This window comes from Rhineura floridana, chromosome 6, assembly GCF_030035675.1.
Source record: "Rhineura floridana isolate rRhiFlo1 chromosome 6, rRhiFlo1.hap2, whole genome shotgun sequence".
NCBI lineage: Eukaryota > Metazoa > Chordata > Lepidosauria > Squamata > Rhineuridae > Rhineura > Rhineura floridana.
In genome coordinates, this window is record NC_084485.1 from 68088584 (window position 1) to 68113185 (window position 24602).

The 24602-nt window shown below is 43.8% G+C and overlaps 1 protein-coding gene across 3 annotated transcripts in view; it reads right to left on the minus strand.

The window, feature by feature from the left end:
• Window positions 1-15309: 15309 nt before the first annotated feature.
• MDM4 (MDM4 regulator of p53) overlaps window positions 15310-24602 on the minus strand; it is a 40977-nt gene continuing 31684 nt past the window's right edge. For all 3 annotated transcript variants that reach the window (XM_061632207.1, XM_061632206.1, XM_061632208.1), the window contains exons 8-11: window positions 24385-24527; window positions 23557-23703; window positions 22406-22486; window positions 15310-20357 (exon numbers count right to left, since the gene is read on the minus strand). In XM_061632207.1, coding sequence (XP_061488191.1) covers window positions 19812-20357; window positions 22406-22486; window positions 23557-23703; window positions 24385-24527 — 917 coding nt within the window. In that variant the 3' untranslated portion in view covers window positions 15310-19811. The remainder of the gene's footprint in view (window positions 20358-22405; window positions 22487-23556; window positions 23704-24384; window positions 24528-24602) is intronic.

Consider the following 24602-nt stretch of genomic DNA (forward strand, 5'->3'; position numbering starts at 1 on the left):
TGATTTCCCATTTAGGGTCCAGTTTGTTTTTGCCTTCTTATGTTTCCCATATACCATGATTTTGGTTTTGGAATGGTTAACTTGCAGGCGCTGGGCCTTGCAGTATTCTTCTAAGCGGGTCAGCATTCTTTTTAGTCCTATTTTATTTAGGGAAAACAGGGCCAGGTCGTCTGCATATAATAGTGACGAAATTTTCCTAGGCCCCACCGATGGAGGAAAGAAAGAAGGGGAGGCCATTTCAGGAATGATGTCATTTATAAAAAAGTTGAAAAGAAAAGGGGCCAATATGCATCCTTGTTTAACACCTCTCTCTGCTGGTATTTCTCGAGAGAGTATTCCATTCCTCCCAAGTCGGACTCGTAAAAAATTAGACTGGTGGAGAGATCGAATTAACCACAATAGTCTTTTATCAACATTGGTTTGACCTAATTTGCGCCACAGCAGCTCCCTGTCAATGGAGTCAAAAGCAGAGGAGAAGCCTACGAATGCCACATAAAAGGACGCGTTTGGGTCCAGGGTAGACTTTTTTATTAAGTGCTGGAGGATATAAGCTTGGTCGACTGTGCTCCTACCTGTCCTAAATCCGGCCTGTTCTTGATGGATAATAGAGTACTTGGAGTCCCACTCTAGCAATTTGTTTAAAAGGAAGCGCCCGTACAATTTAGATGTCACGTCTAATAGGCTAATAACTTCGGGGGTCCGAGGGATCGCCTTTCTTGAAGATGGGGACTATTATACTAGTGCGCCAGCCGGTAGGGATGGCACCGGTGGAGTTTATGTGAGAGAAAAGTATAGCTAGGAGGGGACCCCACCAGAGAATTTCAGAAATAAATATCTCTGGAGGCAACATGTCCTCCCTCGGTGCTTTCCCGGCCCGAAGGGTCATAATCAACTCCCCTATATCCGCGCTGGAGACAGGGGGCCATGAAGGAAGTATGGCCAGGTCATCGGGGGGAGACAGCGGTGGTGATGGATCACTACCGAAGATGGCACGGAAATGTGACCCAGATTTCCGGAAGAATGGGGGGGGCATGGGCACAAAATAATTTTGGGTGAAACCCCCCTGAATTAACCTCCAGAATTCGGGGTCGTTTCCTTGAGATAGTGCCCGTCCCAGGGCCCGCCAGTTGTTGGTAAAAAAGGCCTGCTTTTTTCCTTTAAGTAGCCTTTTATAAGCCCTTTTTAATGAGAGCAGGTGAAGTGTGGCTGCGTCAGAATTATCTCGCCTGGTAGTTCTGATTTGGGCACATAATTCTCTTTTCTTAGTTCGGCATTCCCTATTGAACCATGTTTTAGGGCCGCATGGGGTCCTGACAGGGGCTATTTGGGTTACCAGCGGTTTGAGCACGTTGATGGTGTTCTCATATATCCTGAAAATGTCGGCTGGGGTGTCTAAGGCCAACTGGCGAAGCTCTAACAAAGCGGTCGACTCTAATAATCGTGTTACAGCTGATCCAATTTCTATTGACCATTTAAGGCGCTTTGACCCTTGCAGACTGTCCAGCATCGGGGCAGATGTAGATAAATGCGAATGGCGAGAAAAGCCACTGAGGACAAGTCTCAGGGGGAGGTGGTCGCTGTCCGGTCTGGGTTCGACAGAAAATTCTTTAACAAAAGCAACTAAGGGAGGTGACCCAAGGATATAGTCCACTACGCTGGCACCTTTCCCTGAAATGAAAGTATGAAACCCAAAAGATAAGTCCAGGTACGAGCCATTAAAACAAATTAACTGGGATCTAACAATCAAGTGAAACAAGGCGCGCCCATTTTTGTTGGTAGTCTTATCCCAGGACATCCGAGGTAAGGTTATCAGATTGTCCGATGAGGCCCAAAGGTTATTTTCTAAGCAGTGGTAGCTGGCACCCATTCTTGCATTTAAGTCTCCGCCAATAAGGAGAAGGTGGGACAGGTATTCACGTAAAAGGTTGTCCAGATAGTTTTCCAGTTCCGACCAGGTGGACAGAGCTAGACAAGGATGCAGGGGGAGGGGGAAATATACATTTAAACATATAAGGGGGGGGAAGTCAGAGGCACGTATTATTAAAGGCAGACAGATGTCAGGGGCTGCTCCCTGGGGCTCGATGACGAATACGTCCAGTGTGGTAACTATCAAAGTTGCTAGGCCGCCACTACCACGACCCACAGCTGCGGTTCTCTTTGCCGGCTTCTCCCAGGTCTTAAAACCCTGGAGGAAGAGGGAGTTAGTGTCTAAAAGCCATGTCTCTTGAAGACAGAGGATATCAAAAGATTGTAAAAAGCCAGTCAGCTCCAAATCCACCGCCTTATTTTTCCATCCTGCGATGTTCCATGAAAGGAAGTTTGTATAAGGGCCCTGCATTTCAGGACGACTCTTAAAAGTTTTTTGTTTTTCCGGCGGTGATGGAAATCCAAGGGGGGACAGTGGGAGAGTGGAATCTTTAAATGTTTGGTTCCGTCATTGCAATGAGTTTCCCAAGACCGAGATTTGCTCAGTGTCTGGGTTTAAGATGCTGACATTTGAGGAGATTGGGCCATGAGGGCACACCGGGGAGCGTGGTCGAGGTGCTGGCTTCCCTGGGGATCCCAGTTCGTCGGTGTCCAGGTAACACATTTCGAGCCAGGAGGGGCCTCCAGGGGGCTTAACTCCATGGCTTGAGTGCCTGGCCAAGGTCAGGCTCCCCGAGCTTTGAGCTACGTTGTTAAAAGAGATCGGGTTTATTTCAGCCGTTACCTGGTGGGTGGTGCGGCTTGGAGGTATTATGCTCAGAGGGTTATCAAAGTTTGCAGTTTGAGCGGCAGGAGGTGTCAGGTATTTAAAGTGTGACAGCTCACCACTGTGGGAGGGAATGTTGTTACCAGCTTGCAGATCTCCCAGAAGCATTTTAAGGTGAGACAATCTAAGTACAATTGCTGTTTGATCGTTCTTTGGTAAGCTGCAGAAGGACTCGATCAACTGGGTTTCCTCCGGATGGAGTGCCTCAACGAAGAGGTCAGATACAGGATCTAGGTCTTCCGGTGAGGGAATAGTGCAAGTGGCCGGCTCTGTGTGAGGCACATGGCTTGGCAGATTTCTGCAGGTTTCCGGCGCCGTGGCACACCTGTGGATGGTTGGAGCTAGGCCAACAACGCCTAGTGATTGTGGGGGAGCCACATTCACGAAAAACCATGTGATTGAGATCCCACTGTCCACAAAGGCGGCCCTGTTATCATAGAACACTCTGGCTAAACTAGAGTTCATAAATGAGATGATGGCATGTGCGGTCCTATAATTAGTAAAAAGATAGTTGATGCATTTGATGTGGGATATGCGGAACTGCCCAGGGAGAATAGTCTCCAGGAGGTCCAGAAAGTGAAGTTTCCGATGGTGTTGTATTTGGAAACCGGGCAGCTTTGGATAGTTTATTAGAACTAGCTTATCCGGAATCAAAGTCAGATTCCACTGTGCTTTAATTTGGCATCTCTGGACCCCCGCCATGTCCGATCCGGGGATGAAGGGGGTGCAATGGCCTTGAGAATGCTCCAGTGCGTGGACAGATGGTAAAGGCGGGGGATCAGGCATTTGCAATAGTGATGGAGGATTAGCATCGTCCAGGGACTTGATTTCCACCTTCCTCTTTGGCGGTTCTTTGGAAACCTCGACTGGATGTATCTTGAAGGGCAGGTTGGAAGGGTCAAGTAATTTGAAAAGTGGTTTGTAATTCAGTTTCTTGTACCGGGGTAATCTTGGATTTTTTATGTTCTTTGACTTTTTTAAAATTTTCTTCGGGCGTCCTCGGTTTATTAAGAACATAAGAACATAAGAAGAGCCTGCTGGATCAGGCCAGTGGCCCATCTAGTCCAGCATCCTGTTCTCACAGTGGCCAACCAGGTGCCTGGGGGAAGCCCGCAAGCAGGACCCGAGTGCAAGAACACTCTCCCCTCCTGAGGCTTCCGGCAACTGGTTTTCAGAAGCATGCTGCCTCTGACTAGGGTGGCAGAGCACAGCCATCATGGCTAGTAGCCATTGATAGCCCTGTCCTCCATGAATTTGTCTAATCTTCTTTTAAAGCCGTCCAAGCTGGTGGCCATTACTGCATCTTGTGGGAGCAAATTCCATAGTTTAACTATGCGCTGAGTAAAGAAGTACTTCCTTTTGTCTGTCCTGAATCTTCCAACATTCAGCTTCTTTGAATGTCCACGAGTTCTAGTATTATGAGAGAGGGAGAAGAACTTTTCTCTATCCACTTTCTCAATGCCATGCATAATTTTATACACTTCTATCATGTCTCCTCTGACCCGCCTTTTCTCTAAACTAAAAAGCCCCAAATGCTGCAACCTTTCCTCGTAAGGGAGTCGCTCCATCCCCTTGATCATTCTGGTTGCCCTCTTCTGAACCTTTTCCAACTCTATAATATCCTTTTTGAGATGAGGCGACCAGAACTGTACACAGTATTCCAAATGCGGCCGCACCATAGATTTATACAATGGCATTATGATATCGGCTGTTTTATTTTCAATACCTTTCCTAATTATCGCTAGCATGGAATTTGCCTTTTTCACAGCTGCCGCACACTGGGTCGACATTTTCATCATGCTGTCCACTACAACCCCGAGGTCTCTCTCCTGGTCGGTCACCGCCAGTTCAGACCCCATGAGCGTATATGTGAAATTAAGATTTTTTGCTCCAATATGCATAATTTTACACTTGTTTATATTGAATTGCATTTGCCATTTTTCTGCCCATTCACTCAGTTTGGAGAGGTCTTTTTGGAGCTCTTCGCAATCCCTTTTTGTTTTAACAACCCTGAACAATTTAGTGTCATCAGCAAACTTGGCCACTTCACTGCTCACTCCTAATTCTAGGTCATTAATGAACAAGTTGAAAAGTACAGGTCCCAATACCGATCCTTGAGGGACTCCACTTTCTACAGCCCTCCATTGGGAGAACTGTCCGTTTATTCCTACTCTCTGCTTTCTGCTTCTTAACCAATTTCTTATCCACAAGAGGACCTCTCCTCTTATTCCATGACTGCTAAGCTTCCTCAGAAGCCTTTGGTGAGGTACCTTGTCAAACGCTTTTTGAAAGTGTAAGTACACTATGTCCACTGGATCACCTCTATCTATATGCTTGTTGACACTCTCAAAGAATTCTAATAGGTTACTGAGACAGGACTTTCCCTTGCAGAAGCCATGCTGGCTCTGCTTCAGCAAGGCTTGTTCTTCTATGTGCTTAGTTAATCTAGCTTTAATAATACTTTCTACCAGTTTTCCAGGGACAGAAGTTAAGCTAACTGGCCTGTAATTTCCGGGATCCCCTCTGGATCCCTTTTTGAAGATTGGCGTTACATTTGCCACTTTCCAGTCCTCAGGCACGGAGGAGGACCCGAGGGACAAGTTACATATTTTAGTTAGCAGATCAGCAATTTCACCTTTGAGTTCTTTGAGAACTCTCGGGTGGATGCCATCCGGGCCCGGTGATTTGTCAGTTTTTATATTGTCCATTAAGCTTAGAACTTCCTCTCTCGTTACCACTATTTGTCTCAGTTCCTCAGAATCCCTTCCTGCAAATGTTAGTTCAGGTTCAGGGATCTGCCCTATATCTTCCACTGTGAAGACAGATGCAAAGAATTCATTTAGCTTCTCTGCAATCTCCTTATCGTTCTTTAGTACACCTTTGACTCCCTCATCATCCAAGGGTCCAATCGTCTCCCTAGATGGTCTCCTGCTTTGAATGTATTGATAGAATTTTTTGTTGTTGGTTTTTATGTTCTTAGCAATGTGCTCCTCAAATTCTTTTTTAGCATCCCTTATTGTCTTCTTGCATTTCTTTTGCCAGAGTTTGTGTTCTTTTTTATTTTCTTCATTCGGACAAGACTTCCATTTTTTGAAGGAAGACTTTTTGCCTCTAAGAGCTTCCTTGACTTTGCTCGTTAACCATGCTGGCATCTTCTTGGCCCTGGCGGTACCTTTTCTGATCTGCGGTATGCACTCCAGTTGAGCTTCTAATATAGTGTTTTTAAACAACTTCCAAGCATTTTCGAGTGATGTGACCCTCTGGACTTTGTTTTTCAGCTTTCTTTTTACCAATCCCCTCATTTTTGTGAAGTTTCCTCTTTTGAAGTCAAATGTGACTGTGTTGGATTTTCTTGGCAATTGGCCAGTTACATGTATGTTTAATTTAATAGCACTGTGGTCACTGCTCCCAATCGGTTCAACAACACTTACATCTTGCACCAGGTCCCGGTCCCCACTGAGGATTAAGTCCAGGGTTGCCATCCCTCTGGTCGGTTCCATGACCAACTGGTCTAAGGAATAGTCATTTAGAATATCTAGAAACTTTGCTTCTTTGTCATGACTAGAACACATATGCAGCCAGTCTATGTCTGGGTAGTTGAAGTCACCCATTACTATCACATTTCCTAGTTTGGATGCTTCCTCAATTTCATATCTCATCTCAAGGTCTCCCTGAGCATTTTGATCAGGGGGACGATAGATCGTTCCCAGTATTAAGTCCCTCCTGGGGCATGGTATCACCACCCACAACGATTCTGTGGAGGAGTCTGCCTCTTTTGGCGTTTCGAGCTTGCTGGATTCAATGCCTTCTTTCACGTATAGAGCGACTCCGCCACCAATACGTCCTTCCCTGTCCTTCCGATATAGTTTATATCCAGGGATAACCGTATCCCACTGGTTTTCTCCATTCCACCAGGTCTCCGTTATGCTCACTATATCAATGCTCTCCTCTAAGACCAAGCACTCCAGTTCTCCCATCTTGGTTCGGAGGCTCCTAGCATTAGCGTACAGGCACTTGTAAGCAGTGTCTCTCTTCAAGTGTCTTTGGCACTTGTGGTTAGGCCTGTGGTAATTTTGCTCTTCTGAATTTATATCCTGTGCCCCTGTTCTCACAATGCCTACTTCTAGGCCTACCCCTTTTAAAATTTCATCATTTCTTTGGTTTTTATCCCAGGGGGGAGGTTTATTCCGAACCGGACCTTTCTCAGCTCCTGTCGGGTTTCCCCCCTCAGTCAGTTTAAAAGCTGCTCTGCCACCTTTTTAATTTTAAGTGCCAGCAGTCTGGTTCCCTTCTGGTTCAAGTGGAGCCCGTCCCTTTTGTACAGGCCCGGCTTGTCCCAAAATGTTCCCCAGTGCCTAACAAATCCGAACCCTTCCACCCGACACCATCGTCTCATCCACGCATTGAGACTGCGAAGCTGGGCCTGTCTGGCTGGTCCTGCGCGTGGAACCGGTAGCATTTCAGAGAAAGCCACCTTGGAGGTCCTGGCTTTCAGCATCCTACCTAGCAACCTAAATTTTGCTTCCAGGACCTCACGGCTGCATTTCCCCATGTCGTTGGTGCCAACGTGCACCACGACCACTGACTCCTTCCCAGCACTGTCTACCAAACTATCTAAACGACAGGCGATATCTGCAACCTTCGCACCAGGCAGGCAAAACACCTTGCGGTCTACACGCCCATCACACACCCCACTGTCTATGTTCCTAATGATCGAATCACCCACTACAAGGATCCCTCCACCCCCTGGAGATATATCCTTGGCACGAGAGGATAGCTGCTCATCCCCCAAGGAATGGGTCCCTGCTAAGGGATCGTTTCCCTCTTCCTGAGCTCGATGCTCTCCTTCCCCGAGACCATCGTTGTCCATGATAGCAGGAGAGCTATCTTCGTTGGAGTGGGACACAGCTATAACGTCCCTGAAGGCCTCCTCCACACACCTTTCTGCCTCTCTCAGCTTTTCCAGGTCCGCCACCTTGGCCTCAAGGAAATGAAGTCGTTCCCGGAGAGCCAGGAGCTCATTGCACCGAGAGCATACCCACGACTTCTGTCCAACAGGCAGATAGTCGTACATGCTGCAGGCAGTGCAAAACACTGGAAAGCCCCCACACCCCTGCTGGCTTCTTACCTGCATAGTTTTGTTTAAGGTTTATTATGTCAATGGGTTGGAGACTGCAGTTTAGTTGAGGTCAGGGAACAGACGGGCAGAGTGGGGGGCCCTGGCCTCCTCGCCCTGCTGCCGAACTCGCTCTGCTGCTTAACTCGCCTTGACGCTTTGTCAGCTGGGGCCTTGACGCTTTGTCAGCTGGGGCCTTGACGCTTTGTCAGCTGGGGCCTTGACGCTTTGTCAGCTGGGGCCTTGACGCTTTGTCAGCTGGGGCCTTGACGCTTTGTCAGCTGGGGCCTTGACGCTTTGTCAGCTGGGGCCTTGACGCTTTGTCAGCTGGGGCCTTGACGCTTTGTCAGCTGGGGCCTTGACGCTTTGTCAGCTGGGGCCTTGACGCTTTGTCAGCTGGGGCCTTGACGCTTCGTCAGCTGGGGCCTTGACGCTTCGTCAGCTGGGGCCTTGACGCTTCGTCAGCTGGGGCCTTGACGCTTCGTCAGCTGGGGCCTTGACGCTTCGTCAGCTGGGGCCTTGACGCTTCGTCAGCTGGGGCCTTGACGCTTCGTCAGCTGGGGCCTTGACGCTTCGTCAGCTGGGGCCTTGACGCTTCGTCAGCTGGGGCCTTGACGCTTCGTCAGCTGGGGCCTTGACGCTTCGTCAGCTGGGGCCTTGACGCTTCGTCAGCTGGGGCCTTGACGCTTCGTCAGCTGGGGCCTTGACGCTTCGTCAGCTGGGGCCTTGACGCTTCGTCAGCTGGGGCCTTGACGCTTCGTCAGCTGGGGCCTTGACGCTTCGTCAGCTGGGGCCTTGACGCTTCGTCAGCTGGGGCCTTGACGCTTCGTCAGCTGGGGCCTTGACGCTTCGTCAGCTGGGGCCTTGACGCTTCGTCAGCTGGGGCCTTGACGCTTCGTCAGCTGGGGCCTTGACGCTTCGTCAGCTGGGGCCTTGACGCTTCGTCAGCTGGGGCCTTGACGCTTCGTCAGCTGGGGCCTTGACGCTTCGTCAGCTGGGGCCTTGACGCTTCGTCAGCTGGGGCCTTGACGCTTCGTCAGCTGGGGCCTTGACGCTTCGTCAGCTGGGGCCCTGACGCTTCGTCAGCTGGGGCCCTGACGCTTCGTCAGCTGGGGCCCTGACGCTTCGTCAGCTGGGGCCTTGACGCTTCGTCAGCTGGGGCCTTGACGCTTCGTCAGCTGGGGCTCCCTCTAGCTCGTGGAGCAGGCTCCCTCACTAGGGTGCTCTGACTTTATATGTGTGGCTGGTTCCTCCCAGCTACTGCTGCCAGCCAATGATGTGTTACTTGAGGCTGATGGCTATCAGCTGGGGCTTAACTCTTTAGTATTCTCTCAGGCTTCCTTCCTGAGCGAGGGGCGGGGCTGTTTAAGCTTTTGGCTGCTTTTAATCTCAGCAAGGTGCTGCGCCTTCCAGGCACATCTTTTGTGTTTGTTGTTTTCCCACCTAGAACAGCCTGACCTTTCTTTAACCTAGGGAAACAGAGCTTGTGGTTGTGTTTCAGGAAGGCTGAAGCTGCCCTTTTTAGCAAGGACTGAGCTGACTCTCTCCCTGTATATATCGGTGGATACATTTTATGCTTAGGAGCTCTTAACCTTGTTTGCGAGTGCTGGCTGTTGGTACGAACCACCTCTCTATCTCCAGTCCCTCGGGAAACTCTCCCGATGGCGTTTACCAGGGTACTCAGCAGGCTGTTACATTCAGTAATGAAGGATTTAATAAGATCAAGTTCCTCCAAAATCAGGAAAGACCAACCCGCTAGCGGAAGGTTTTTTGTATAAGGTGGAGAAAAGTCCAGTGTTTTTTGGGGAGTTTTAAGGGTTTCCTTAAACAAATCACTCCTGGTAGGTGCAGAGTTTATTGGAGCCAAAGCTTCTGTATGTACCTTGTCCTTACCCTGGGAGTGGGGCTGGGAATCTGCACCCGCTATTTCTTTAGCTAAGTTTGAAAAGGAGGGGACATCACTTAGCCAGAAATTCTCGCTTTTGTAATTTAAGGACCAATCAAGAGTGGGGCCCAGGGACTGTTGTGGAGAGAGCTGCGACACCTCCTGAGGTTGAGTCTCTTCATGCTTTGGTAGAAAAAATTGTGTAATCTTAGCCTGCCGGTCATTCAAAAGGGCCTCTCCTGTTTGAGGCATTATGCCTAGGTCTTTATACCTCTTTCTTGTAAGTACCATAGTGATATTGGGCCTTTGGCACGCTAAAGCTCAGGGTGGAACACAAACAGAAAAGAATAGGAGAGAACTGTTTAAAGTGTGGCAAAACTCTGTCTTTCCCTTTAGCAAAACTCTGTCTTTCCCTTTAACTGTCTTGCGGTAATAGCCGAGCGGGAGTCCTCCTGCATCGTTCTACTGATGAAAGGCTTTTCTTTCTGCTGACTTTCACTTTTCACCCTACAGACTGTCACCAAATTAATTTTATTTTCTTACCTACAAGTCGTCTCCCCCAGCGTTGAAATTTGCTTGCCGAGGTGGGAGGGTAGATAGCTGTTAAGACTTCAAAGGCTGTTCAGGAAGCCATGGGGGTAGAGGCCTTGAAGATTGGTGAGGTGAATAAACAAACAAGCGGTCAGGCGAGAAAGCAGTTCCTTTTGAAACAAGACTAGCTTGTGTCAGCCACTTTTAACAAATCTATTGGCATGGACTGTTGAGGATATTGAGGTTGGTAAAGCTGTTAATATCTTCCAAGCGACGGAGGAGGAATAAAACAACCAGTGATGCTTGCCGCCATCTTCCTCCTCAATAATCGCCTTTACAGTATTCACCATTCTTCTGGGGCCAGGGCTGCCATCCTGTATTTGCACAGAACTTGAAACAGCAGGGCCTTACTCCATTTCTAGGGCACTTCAGCCATGTCTAAAGACGCAATGGGCATAAAGTGTAGAGAATCTACTGCTGCATGTTCTACTTTGTTTAATACCAAGAGAATGCACCGAAAAATTGGGAAGCATTTCCTTGACAAGACTTCCCCTGACAAGTGGTCAGATACAGAGATGAACAATTTCTTCACTCTCTAATACATTCTTCTGTGATTTAGAGAGAGAATGTCTACAAGGCAATCCAGGGACATGTAGCTCCTATTCAGCTAAAAGCAGGTAAAAAAAAAGCTGTTCAATCCAATGAACTTCTGGCAAAAGCCATGGTGCAATTTCACAGAAATATATCCCCAATTCTCCCAGGCCTGACCCAGACAATTAGAGATCATAGCATCATAGAATAGTAGAGTTGGAAGGAGCCTATAAGGCCATCAAGTCCAACCCCCTGCTCAATGCAGGAATCCAAATCAAAGCATTCCCAATAGATGGCTGTCCAGCTGCCTCTTCAATGCCTCCAGTGTTGGACAGCACACTACCTCTCCAGGTAATTGGCTCCATTGTCGTAGGGCTTTAATAGGACGTTTTCCCTGATGTTCAGTCGAAATCTGGCTTCCTGCAACTGGAGCCCATTATTCCGTGTCCTGCACTCTGGGACGATCGAGAAAAGATCCCAGCCCTCCTCTGTGTGACAACCTTTCATGTACTTGAAGAGTGCTATCATATCTCCCCTCAGTCTTCTCTTCTCCAGGTTAAACATGCCCAGTTCTTTCAGTCTCTCCTCATAGGGCTTGGTTTCTAGTCCCCTGATCATCCTTGTTGTCCTCCTCTGAACCTGTTCGTTTGTCCGCATCCTTCTTGAAGTGCAGAGACCAGAACTGAACGCAGTACTCAAGATGAGGCCTAACCAGTGCTGAATAGAGGGGAACGAATACTTCACGTGATTTGGAAACTATATTTCTGTTTATGCAGCCTAATATAGCATTTGCCTTTTTTGCAGCCACATTGCAGTTTTTGCTCATGTTCAGCTTGTGATCAACGACAATTGCAAGATCCTTCTCATATGTCATATTGCTGAGCCAAGTATCCTCCATCTTATAACTATGCATTTGTTTTCTTTTTCCTAAGTGTGTAAGTTTGCATTTATCCCTGCTAAATTTCGTTCTGTTGTTTTCAGCCCAATGATCCACCTATCAAGGTCCCTTTGAATTTTGTTCGTCTTCCTTGGTATTAGCTGTGCCCCCCCCAAATTCAGTATCATCTGCAAATTTGATAAGCATGCTCTGTACCTGCTCATCCAAGTCATTAATAAAAATGTTGAAGAGCACTGGGCCCAGGACCGAACCCTGTGGTACCCCACTTGTTACTTCTGCCCAGTTTGAGAAGGAACATTGGTAAGCACTCTTTGAGTACGCTTCTGGAGCCAACTGTGGATCCACCTGATAGTTGTTCCATCCAGCCCACATTTAGCTAGCTTGCTAATCAGAATATCATGGGGCACTTTGCCAAAAGCTTTGCTGAAGTCGACATATATTATGTCCACAGCATTCCCACAGTCTACAAGGGAGGTTACCCGATCAAAAAACAAGATTAGTTTGGCAGGATTCGTTCTTGATAAATCCATGTTGGCTCCTAGTAATTACTGCATTGTTTTCAAGGTGCTTACAGACTGACTGCTATATAATCTGCTCCAGAGTTTTTCCAGGGATTTATGTTAGATAGAAGACACATACACAGACAGAGGTGTTAATAGTGCAATTCAAAATGGATGCAAAGATGACAAACTTCAGAAGAAAGAAAGGACTAGAAGAATGAACTAGACCACAGCAGGGGGGGGGGGAGAACCCTCAGTATGACTGTTAAAATCTTATGTGCACTTTAGAATAAGCCCCATCAAACTCAGTGGAACCTAAAGTAGACATCTTTGGATTACACTGTAATTGTTTGAAAGAGTAACAAAGGTAATGAAACCAACCAGTAGGGAAAAGGAGAAAACCCCTTAGCTCAGGGATGGGGAATCTGTGACCCTCCAGATGTTCTCCCAAATCCAGTCAGCCCGTCACCATGGCCAATGGTCAGGGAATTATGGGAGTTGTAGCCCAACATCTGGAGGGCCACAGGTTTCTCACTCCTAGCCTTATTTAATTGGAAAACCTTGGCAAGGGATTTCAAGAAAGCATGAAATGGGCAATTGCCATTGTGGAAGGGCTGTTAGCCAGCTTTGTTTTTTTAAAAACACTTCTTTCCTCATGTCTATAGAAATACTTTGGCGTAGACTGGGTGCAGGAAACCTTTGTTGTTGTTATATGCCTTCGATTATGACTTATGGCGACCCTATGAATCTTTTTTGGATATATTCATAGGGTTTTCATGGTAAGAGGTATTCAGAGGTGGCTTACCATTGCCTGCGGGGAACCTTTGACCCTTCAAATGTTGCTGAGCTACAGCTCCCATCACACCTGGCCATTGATCATGCTTCCTGGGGCTGATAGGAGTTGTAGTTCAGCAATATGGGAAGGCAAAGGTTCCCCACATCTGTTGTAGACCCAGCTCTCTCATTTCCATCTCTGCAATCCAGGGAGGCTGTGGAACTGCTAGAGATTATTTTGGAAGTGGTTGAAATGAGACAAGTGAAAGTTAAATGCAGACAAACCTGGTTGTGGGTGCAGAGCAGCTGATCTGAATGGAGGGATATAGCCAGCCCTAGATGGGATTGCACTCTTCACAAATGATCAGAGTTGGGGGAGGGGGCACCTCCCTGACTCAACACTATATATGGAAGCACAGGTAGCATCTGTGCTAGGAGTACCTTTTAGGACCTTAAGCCAATAAGCCAGCTATCACTTTATCTAGAGAGATTGGGGCTTTCCTTGGAAATCCATGCATTAGTCACATCAGATAACGTGTTCTATATAGGGCTGCCACCTTTGAAGATGGCTTGGAAACTTCCAACAGGTGCAAAATGCTGCCAGTAGAGAAAGGAGCAAGGTGATCTGAGCACATAACACTTATTCTGTACCAGTTGTACTAGTTGCCAGTGTTTCCTGGCCCAAATCAAAGTGTTGGTTCTTAAGGCTTTTGAGACAAAGTTATTTGAAGGACTACCTGCACTTGTACAAACCTGTTTGTGTGTTAAAAACTGCTCCAGAGGCTCTGCTCATTCAGCTGTTATGCCTGCTCGGGTCCATTTAGCTGCCCCACACGAGGAACAGGGTCTTTTGTGTTGTGGCATACAGATTGTAGAACTGCGACCCCCTGCAGTGTGCATGGCTTCCACAGTGTAAATTTTCAAGTAGGTTTTAAAGACCAATATTTTTGAAACCTTCTTTAAAGGGAGCAATACAGACAAGATAGCTTTGTTAGCCATCTAAGTTAGCCGTATCAGTTTCTTTGTTTTCAGCTGGCCTATCTAATGCTGCTGTTTTGAATACTGTTTTGATATTAAGTGCCTTGAGTGGGCTATGTCCAAAAAGGTAGAACATAAATTTTATAATAATCACGTGAAAACTGAACCTTTATTATTTATTTATTTTATTATTTATTAAACTTATATACCGCCCCATAGCCGAAGCTCTCTGGGCAGTGCACAAGACTAACATTGCATTGGCCCTCAACCAGCCTATTCCTCACCTGACTCAGATGACGAGGAGGAGAGCTTAGTGGCATCAGCATAGTGATGCCAAACTCCAAAGCCCTAAGTGACATTACTCTTTATAAAATAAATCATTTTCTCATAGTATATTTGATAGTCCAGTGTATGGCAGAGAAATACACATGTTTATGCACAAATTTAATGTACTTTAAGGGCAGAAACTTTCAATGAGGCTAGATTTTTCAAGCCCAACTCTGTTAAACCCATTGTGATATGAAGAGCTTAAATTTGTCCTAAAATAGCAATGGAACTTTAAAGAAAGGTCAGCTGGGCAATTTGCACTGACCCTGCTGCTCTAGATGTTATTCAAGCCAGTCTACGCATCATAATCTCATAAAATTAACTTTGTATGCCTACAATTCTTAAGTTAGCCAAGACATTATTTTTGTTACAGTTATGTAGCAGACTACACACATTCATACTGATGCACTGAAGTTCCCTAGGCAAGCCAAGAATTGCCTAAATGCTAGAGAACTTGAGTAGATGATGCCCTCTTTTAAGTAGCTGGTGCCATCTAGTTGTAGCTGAACAAAACTTCAAGTATTTCTATACAGCAGAAAGCCTTCTCCTCCTAAGTTGCAGTTCATTTCTATCCTCCCTTCTTACCATGTGGAGATATCATGACAGAGGTAGAGAGAGAACAATGCTCCAGTCTTAACGACTTGGCATACAACTGTTGTTGAAATTAAGGATTGGAAAGCACTGGCATGTCAAAGTGTTCTACAAATTAACACAGCTACTCACCAACAGTCCCTCTAGCACCCCACCTTAATTATATCTGTCTGCTCCTAAAAGGTTTTCAATATTTCTGTTTTAATCCTCAAGGAGCTTCCTAAAAGCTAAGGGTTTCTTTCACAAGTTAACTTTCTCTTGTGCTTTACAAGTAATATCAGGTATTTCCTCTTGTTGCAGTGTTACACTTCTACTTTCCATCTTCGTTAGACATCCAAGATGAGGTGTGGGTAAAAGACATCAAAGTTAACAAGCCACTATGAGATTTTATTTACATAAAGAAGTCAAGAACACAGCACTGCCAATTTAATTGTATAAAAGGGTCTTAATCTAGTGCAAAAAAGCACTAACATGTTCTGATTATGTCATTAGACCATGTAGCAGGCAACACAGATTTTCACTTTTCCTGGAAATATATCCAGAAAAAGGTAGTGAAGGTAAAGATTAACAAGCTTCCTTTTCTGGAACAGAATGTGAATACATACAAATAAAATGTTTCAAACTTTCTGCTGTATTTTTGGCCAGCTTCAGCAACAAGGTTCCCCCTCCCGTCTAGGCTGCGTACACACCATATACCATTATTTCCCCCAAAGAATTCTGGCAGCTATAGTTTGCTAAGGGTGCTGGGAATTGTAGGTCTGTGAGCAGTAAACTATAGTTCCCAGGATTCTTTGGAGGAAATAATGTGCTTTGAGGGTATGGTGTGTACACAGCCCTAGTTAGCTTCTGCTAGGGGCTTTCTACCACTCGGAGAAACACAATGTTTTCTAACCTCCTCCCAAAACATTAGTGCAAGCACTGGATGCAGCTTAATTTTGCATTTTTGAATGCTTCGTATTTGTGCACATTCAGCCAAGGAGACAAACTAGAATAGGAATGCAGTGTATAATTTAAAAATAGAATTTTTTAAAAATTCTGTGGTACCTTGAAAAACTAATGAGTTTGTATCTATAGTCTACTTCATTGACTATTTGTAGCAATCAGTGGTCTGTGCAAGGCTCTACACCTTTGGCTCTTACGTCTGTCTCAAAATGCATATTACCACAAATTAAAAAAAGGATAAATGAAAGGTTTATGCACTATGCTTTTGTCCACTCTCTAATCAGTTTAGGATTAAACTATCCTTATCTTGTCCCCATTGTTTAACTGGGTTATCTCAAATGCTCACTCTTAGCAGCTGAAGAGAGATGTTTATTAAATTTTAATCCACCAACAGGCTACACGTATACACACCAAAATTAGGGCTGACTTACTAAAATAAAACAATTGTTAGAAAAAATTATTGGGAAAACAGCTCATAATGCAGAGGAAATGCTTTCAGGACTATAGCCCAAGGTTGACCAGGCTGAGCACAAGACACCCAACCAATAATTTGGCAACAGTTTCCTCTTCTGCTATCAAGAGGTATCTAATATCCTTAATGCCCCTTGAGAAAGATGCATCATATACATAAAACATATACAGCTGGTTTGCCGTAGCTATGGAATAGCTGTGGAAGTTGAAAATGTTATCTAACTATGCACTAAGTTAAGAAAAAACTGATGGTGGAAACATAGGTTTCCCTTTCTCTTATTGCACTTCCAGACAACCATGTGAAAGGAGAACGTGTGTATCTTCTCTGTGAAAAAAAATTGTTATTTCCACATTGTAAGCAAAGTCATCATCCCATGGGAGAGATGTATGCCACCCTACCACTTTTTGCAGGATACCATGGAAACACAAGCAAATTTTACCAAACACATATGCACATATATGCAATTAATTCCACCATAATACAGCATTGGCATCTGACAAAAAAAACAAACCACTGGTACTTCAGACCCCCCCTAGCAGGAGCATTAAGGGTAAAACAGGTTTATGCTGCTGAGTTCTCTCAAGCTTTCCCTCTTTGGGATCAACTAAAGGCAGCTTATTGGCAGGTAAAGGATAAAAAGGAATAAATGGCAGATAAGTCAAGAATCACCCACAAAGATGTTGATTAGGTGGTATAGTTCCTAGTGCTAATCGTACATTAAAAGGTACCCTCTCCCTAATAAATTTAGCTAGTCAACCTATGCATCCAAAGCAGAAATTATTAATTGCCACAGTTAAAGATAAAACAGGTTACACCAGTTATTTTTCTCTGTCCTTGCTTTCCCAAAGTCTACTTTATTTTTCTTATATTTATAAATAAAGTAGACTTTGGGAAAGCAAGGTGAGAGAAAACTGGTGTAACTTTATAAATATATCTCACCTATCATGGAGGCCATGGACCACCATAACTCAATGTACATACATTGTTAAGGGAGTGCCTGTTCAGTGCTGTACATTGCTTTCAATAATGAAAGGATGCATCCGGTCTCAAGAGACCTATGGTGCAGCTGGCTGATATAAGAAACTAGAGAATCTGGAAAAATACTACATTTTAAGAGGAAAACAATGGAAGAATATCTACAGTTCTTTTTGAACAGCAAAGGTTTCTTGAATAAGGAATGCCTCCTATAACTAGAGTTCAGGGCCAGCTAAATAGGATGTCCTCAGGGACTATCTTGATTTAAAGAGGCTTAGAAGAGACCAGGAAGGAATTCTGGTAGGCAACATGCCTGAGGGAGGTCAATGCCAGGTGATAACACAAATGGTATCCATAAAGCTGTATTTCAAATTCTAAAACAAAAAAGCATTCATTAGACATGCCACTTTTAACATTGGACCAGGACTCAAAGAAAGCATATGCCTGGGAAGAATTTTGCGGAACCCCAAAGAATGGGGTAAATAGAGGCTAAGATGTGTATTAAAAGTTTTTAAAGTGTAAGGTGCCTTACTCCAAGACTCCCCAACATGAACTTATAGCAGAAAATAAAAGTGCTATAAATAAAAAAAATAAAAAGAAGAGTTTGTGGATATTAAATTACCTTCATACCAAGAACAATGTTGGTAATCCTATCTTCCGTGTGCACACTGCTATTTATCCTTATACAACAGGGATGGGGAATGTGTGATTCTCTAGATGCTGTTGGACATCAACTCTTATCAGTCCCAGCTAGCACGGCCAATTGTCAGGGATAATGGGAGTTGTAATCCAGCAACGTGTGGAGGATCTCAAGGGCCTCCCTCCACCTGTTATACAATCTGCTTCCATCTAGCCCTGAACCTTCCTGAAAACCTATCCCATGTGGTGCAAAGGGAGAGAAAACAGAGGTGACAGGAGACCAGATTGTGGCAGGAGCAACGGCAACGCCATGATACACATGATCAGGAACAATTGCTGGAGAACAGGAAGACAAGAGGAGAGGCAGAAGAAACTCCAAAGAGTCCTGTTCTCTTCTGTGTACCCTTAACCCCAGGCAGCTGCAATGGCAAGTTCTTTGGCAAAACGACTACTAGGATTAAGTTGTATTAGTAGATATAGGCAGTGCAACCATCTTTTCAAGAATTTGAGTTTGAGAAGAATGTTTATTATGGCTATATAAAAAGTGGTCCTTTATTATAATTTATGATGTACAAACAGACCTGCCCCTTACTAAATATGATTTGACTTCTCAAAGGGCCTTGGTTGGTATTCATAAAACAAAGCACAGTATCCTTCAAATGCTACTTAAATTGTCCGGCTTTAACTCTGTAATTAGGGAGAAGGTAACACACAGATTTTCTGAGACATTTTGAATTACATTTTAAAGTTACAAGTGTAAGATTATTATTTTTGCCTTCACCATAACTTAGAAAAAACTGAAAGACAGTCTATGGAAACCTTCACCAATCTGGTGTTCTCCAGATATTTTGGACTACCGCTCTCATCAGTTCCAGATCTGGAAGGCACCAGGTTGGCAAAGGTTGGTTTAAGGGCTTAAAGTCTGCAACAAGTCCAAACACAACAATCATGTGGTTAAGCTGTATCTTTATGCCCTATTCAGATCCTGTTCCAGTTGTGAACATCCCACACAAAGGCAGAGACACAGAGCACCCATGCCCACATACTCCAATGGTTTGGGGTAAAATTTCAGAAAAAAGATGCCAATGCACATAAATCCAAACTGAAGAATCATTAACCCCTGGTTTGAGGGTAACAACTGCACAGTTAAAATAGAACCCTATTCCACTGAACATTCATGAGAGATGATCCCAATCACAAGAGTGATCTCAACCATCAACCACAAATTGCTTCTTTATAGAGCAACATCTGAATGGGACTCTGGACCTCAAAATAGGCTAGTTCGTACCAGGATTAAGCTTACTAGGTTATATGAGTTTTCCCAACATTTATTCACAATCTTCTATGGGGAATAAACCTTGCTGCGGTATCTCAGGTTATGTGAAAACTAGATATCCATCCTCTGGTGCTAACTTATACAATATAAATAATCAACTCTTTGAAGTTAGTTTTCTAAACAGTTTGACACACTGTGCAATACAATTTCCAAAGTTTAGAACTGGCACCATTCTGCACAAAGAATTGCTCATCTTAGGGATAATACATGGTCAGCTGACATAGTTATAACCAAGAATTCTTTACCAGTCAATTAGATTGCATCCATTAAAGTAGCTCACATACTGAACATGCTGTATAAATGGTTGAGAAATTTGGCTCTCAGGTTTTGCACATTGACATTGATTAGCTTGACATCATATTTCTCTTCTGAGTTCACATTTCCTTTGAGTTGTATTTGCTTTCTCTAGTAAGAAAAAATATACATCTAGATATACAGCATTACCTTTAGTAGCTATCCATTGAATGACGGCTATTTCCCTGCAGCCCCTGACAAATAGCATGGTTATATTATAAAAGTCTTGATCACCATCTGAATCTGTTTCTTACACACTGGGCAAGGGGATCGGCCTTTTTTTAACATTTTTGCACAAGTGAAACAGGCAACTAGGTGAGCTGTCCTTCCATGGACAATATTCCCATTCCGTGGCCTCTTCTGGCACACAAGGCAAGGCTTCAGCAATTCTTTGCTACTCTCAAGAGACTGCACCTCTTCTTCCTTTTCTTTGCACTTACCAAACTGCAGCAAAGGTTTTGTGCCTGCAAGATCCAGGGAATCCATAGAGCTTCCAGGGCACAGGTTGGGTTCATTTTCTGATCTGCACAAGTAATGGGGCCGGACAATTGGAGCAGACACTGTCCTTCGGCAGTCTGGGACATCTATCCCTTCTGGGTCCTCTTTATTTTGCATTGCGGCAATGTTGGATGTGGAGAGAGAATGTACTAGCTTGGGGCAGTCAGAGAACCAGTCTTTCCGTAAGGCCCAGCAGCGGAAACAGTACCGTTTGACAGGAGAGTTAAACTTCTTGCATTTGGTGCACTGCCAACAATCCTGATTAAAGAAAGACAATCAAACCAATCACAGGTTCATGCATTCACAAAAGTGCTTTCTTACAGAAGGAAAGAAGCAGTAAGCAGCGCCATCAATGCTGTCATTCTATCCTTAAGTCAAGGGCTTGAGAGCTTGGTTACTAACAGCTCTGGAATCCCTGACATGGTGCCCATGGGCACGACAACACCCTCAAACACCTCTCCAAGACCCCCTTGCCCTTCCCAATTTTTACTTTTCTAAAAAAACAAAGTTGCTTTTTTGTTGTTTGGGGGATGTTGCCTTTTTACTGTTTTTTATTTTTTAGAGGTATGTTTTGTCTGTTGGGGAGAGGGTCCTGAGCAACACCGGTTTCTTCAGTGAAATGGTTATCTTGTGGTGCCCATGACAATTTCTTAGATTTCCAAAAAGGTTGGGAGTCCTTGCCCTAGCTAAGCCCCCTGCATGAAAAGTCCTTTTACTGACCCTCTCTCCCTCACATTGCACCCCCTCTCTAGATATCTTTGGAAGAAAAATGCCTCTATATACTGTTCTCTATATTGAATTTTCAATATCCCATTCTAAATTCAATGGCAGAAAGCTCGAGTCAGTTAGAAGCATATTTCTCAGACTTTGTAATCATATAAAATCTGTTGAACCTACACAATTGATGATTACCCTATACACCAAGGGCAATGGCTTTTCAAGTTTAGAGCTATAATTTAGTTGTCCAGCATCAGGGACAGCCCCATTTGTCAATTTGGCACAGACTCTAAACTACCCTCAAGAAGCAGCACAACTTGATTCTGCAAGCTATGAGGAACAGGGTGTATACTACTTCCATTGCAAAGCAAAACCAGCAAGAGAAAAATTGAGAACAATGAAAAAAGTTCTGTTGCCCACTGATATGTAGAGAGAATTCTTTGTGGTGGAATTAAAGGAGCAATTTCAGAAACTAACCAGAACATTGCCACAATAATACAGATCATGTATCTTTCTCCTATAGACTTTATTCATTTTGAAGAACAGAAACCAAGAACCTCTGTGCTGATATATCTAGTACTGAATGCATCCAAAATGACACAGAATGGTTTAGTGAAGTTGTGAGACAAAAATTATCAGTAAAATTATTCCAGTACAAGTATTCTAGGCAGCAAGAGATTTAACTTTGGGTCCCTCCTCCCAATGTGAAAATAGCATGATGAAATTAGCAGTGATGGAAGCAGACACACATTCCTTTTCACATGGCTGCTTCATTCACATGATGTATGTGGAAGGGATCTCTTGCTTTAACACTCAAGGAGTACATAGGTGGAAGGTGCTGAACTCTCCCCCCCCTTACCTTACCTCCCAGTCCATTGTTCCAGCTAACTTTGCACCATTTATGACTCACTTCCAGCATTACAGCAAGAAAGGAAAAACATACCTGGAACAATTGATTGTGAGGAGGTAAGGCTCCCTTCACCAGTACACTTTTTTACTTTTAAAGCAAGATAAACCCATAAAAGGATGGGCACATGAATGGTGGCCTTGTCATATCTATTTTGGCCTTCAGTTAGCAGTTTAATTTACTACACTAAAAGGGACACTAAAAACTTTATAGACCTTCTATAACCCTTGTTTCTCAGTAGGTATGGGTCACATATCTCCATTCTTCTCACCCATGTCCTAAAAACTGGTCTCTAAACACCTGAGCTATAAGCTACAAGGCCAAAGTAGTTGGCCATACAAGACATAAACAAACCAGAATCTTAACCAGTTATTAAATAATGGAAAAATTATACAGAAGGTTGAAAGGCTACAACTAAGCACAGACTGCAACTGCTGAACTATGGAGAACATTATATTCAGGTGTTTTAGCTCAATCTTTAGCTGCTGACAAGATGAATTACCACTAGTCCAGATGGTCTAATAAAACCTACAAACTAGTTCAACCCACCTGCCCTTTTAAAACAAAACAAAACAAAAAGATGCAGTAAGGAACTTTGACAACCTGAACACAAAAATACTTCAAACATCTGATTGTGAATGATATAACCAAATGAGGAATATTAAGCCTCAAATTCATATACCTCAGAGGGCGCATCTGTGTCTGTATCATCACTTAAGGATTGTGAATCTTCAAAGTCACCAGATGATGCAACTTCACTCATCTGCAATAAGTCCATAAAATCAAAAAGGCACATATATGCTATATCGATGTCTTAAAGTACAAAACCCTAGCACTACGCTCCTGGGTAATGCTCCGTATCAAAATCTGAATCAAACACTATTATTTTCTGAAACTTTATCTGTTCCTGTATTTAAACAAATTATCAATATTTCCACAATGCCAAGCAACGTCCAATCACATTACATGACATTACACATGGATCTTTTTCAGTATTTTACATATGGTGCATACATGTTTGGAAGATGCAGCCAACTGTATTTAGACACTACTGTCATGTGAATTTACATACCATTGTAATACTTTTCTTACATAGGTGCACTTTCTGTTAGGCAGGTCTCGGACATCACAACATAACATAAGTAAAAAAGCCCTTGGTGCTGGAAACATAATTTCAACAGAGTTATCCATATGCTTGATCCTTCAAGCACCCACTTGACTAATTCACCAGATTGCTAACATTTTTAGTGAACGTATTCTTCCTCAAAGCAATCTCATGTCACCACTGATGTCTACAGATTGGGAATAAATTGCAACTTGCAAAAGATCACACAGAAAGCCAGCTTCCCCATGGCCAAAACCTTAGACATTAGTTGCTGGTCTATGATGACTCTCAGATTCTGCTCAGCTGTAAAGCAGACTGTAAACAAGGTATGTCATTTGACTTGCGTAATCATGCATTACTCTTAAAGTGAAACTTGCAGGTCATTTTTTATGCAAGTTGTTCTTCTCTTAAAAACTTATTGAATCATTTGGAAATGATTCTAGTATGATTTCCTAATTATTGAAACCTAGGAGTTCCTTGCCGATCTATTAATGTGAAATGAATCACAGGGAACAGTCATCCAATATGTGACATAAGCCAACAAAGCTGCATAGATACCTTTGTTAAAAATACTTTGTTAAATACTGCTGAAAGTGCAAGCCATCAGCTTACTTAAGATAACTAGTCCTGGCTTTGTCTATGTGTATAATGGCTTACAGTTTCAGCTCAAAATCCATGCTCATTTGGTCAGACAAGGACCATTCAACTGTTTTGGTCTTGGGACTTACTGTTTTGATATCATCTTTTCCTTCTTCATTAGCTTGTTCACAGTCAACTGTCTTTGTTGGGATTGTGACACCTAACTGATCTGAAGCAGCTTCATTAAGGAACCACAAGTCATCAGTAGTATCTGAAACGACGGCAGTGTCTACATCCTAGATAAAAGGGAAGACAGGCATGCCAATTACAGAATCTGCAAAGACTTGTTCTCATTATATTCAAGGATGCTAAAATGCAGCTACAATATATGATGTTGCAAAACTTTTTCAACTCTAGCCACATTGGACAAGGTGCAAAACTGATTTTGGTATTCCTTGCAGTTCTCATCCATGTTGCTATTCTGATGCTTCTGCAATGCGTTCCAAGTGGCTTGACTTAATGTGCTCAACCCCAATTAACCTAAAGTTCTAATACAAATTCTTCAGTAGCTACATGACGTAAGGGTACAGCTATGTGGAAGCAACACACACGCATACTTAAATGTTGCTGAGATTGAAAGGTCCAAAGAGCCTCATTTCCAAAAGGAAGAAGTAATCTCTATATGGAAGCGTAACAAGTGTGAGGGGAAGAGTCATTCCTCCAACTTTCTACACCCTGCCATCCAAATTGTGCATGCCTTGGCAGCATCAAGCAAGAGTTAGATGGAGTACAAGACTCTCCCCCTTCTTAGTCTAACATGGATAACTCCAAATCCCTCCTTGAGACATCACAATTCATGTTTTGCAGGCCATTTCTTCTTTCCACAAGAAACCTGATCAAACAATAGCCTGAGTTAGAAAAAGCTCATAAGAACAGTTTGTACATACATCAATTAAGTAGCATTGACCAACATTTACCTGATTAGTATGCATATCTGTTGAGCCATTACTTCTGGACTTGTAATTGTTTCTCAGATTCCCTAAAAACCACCATGGAAGACCAGCTACATCCCACTCTTCAAGCACCAGATCCAGTGTGGGTTGTTCTTTCGAAAGATTATCTACAGGAGCCAAGCAAGGTTCAGATTAGAGTGTGCTTATTGTGTTTATGAAACAACTGATAGTTCTGCCCAGTG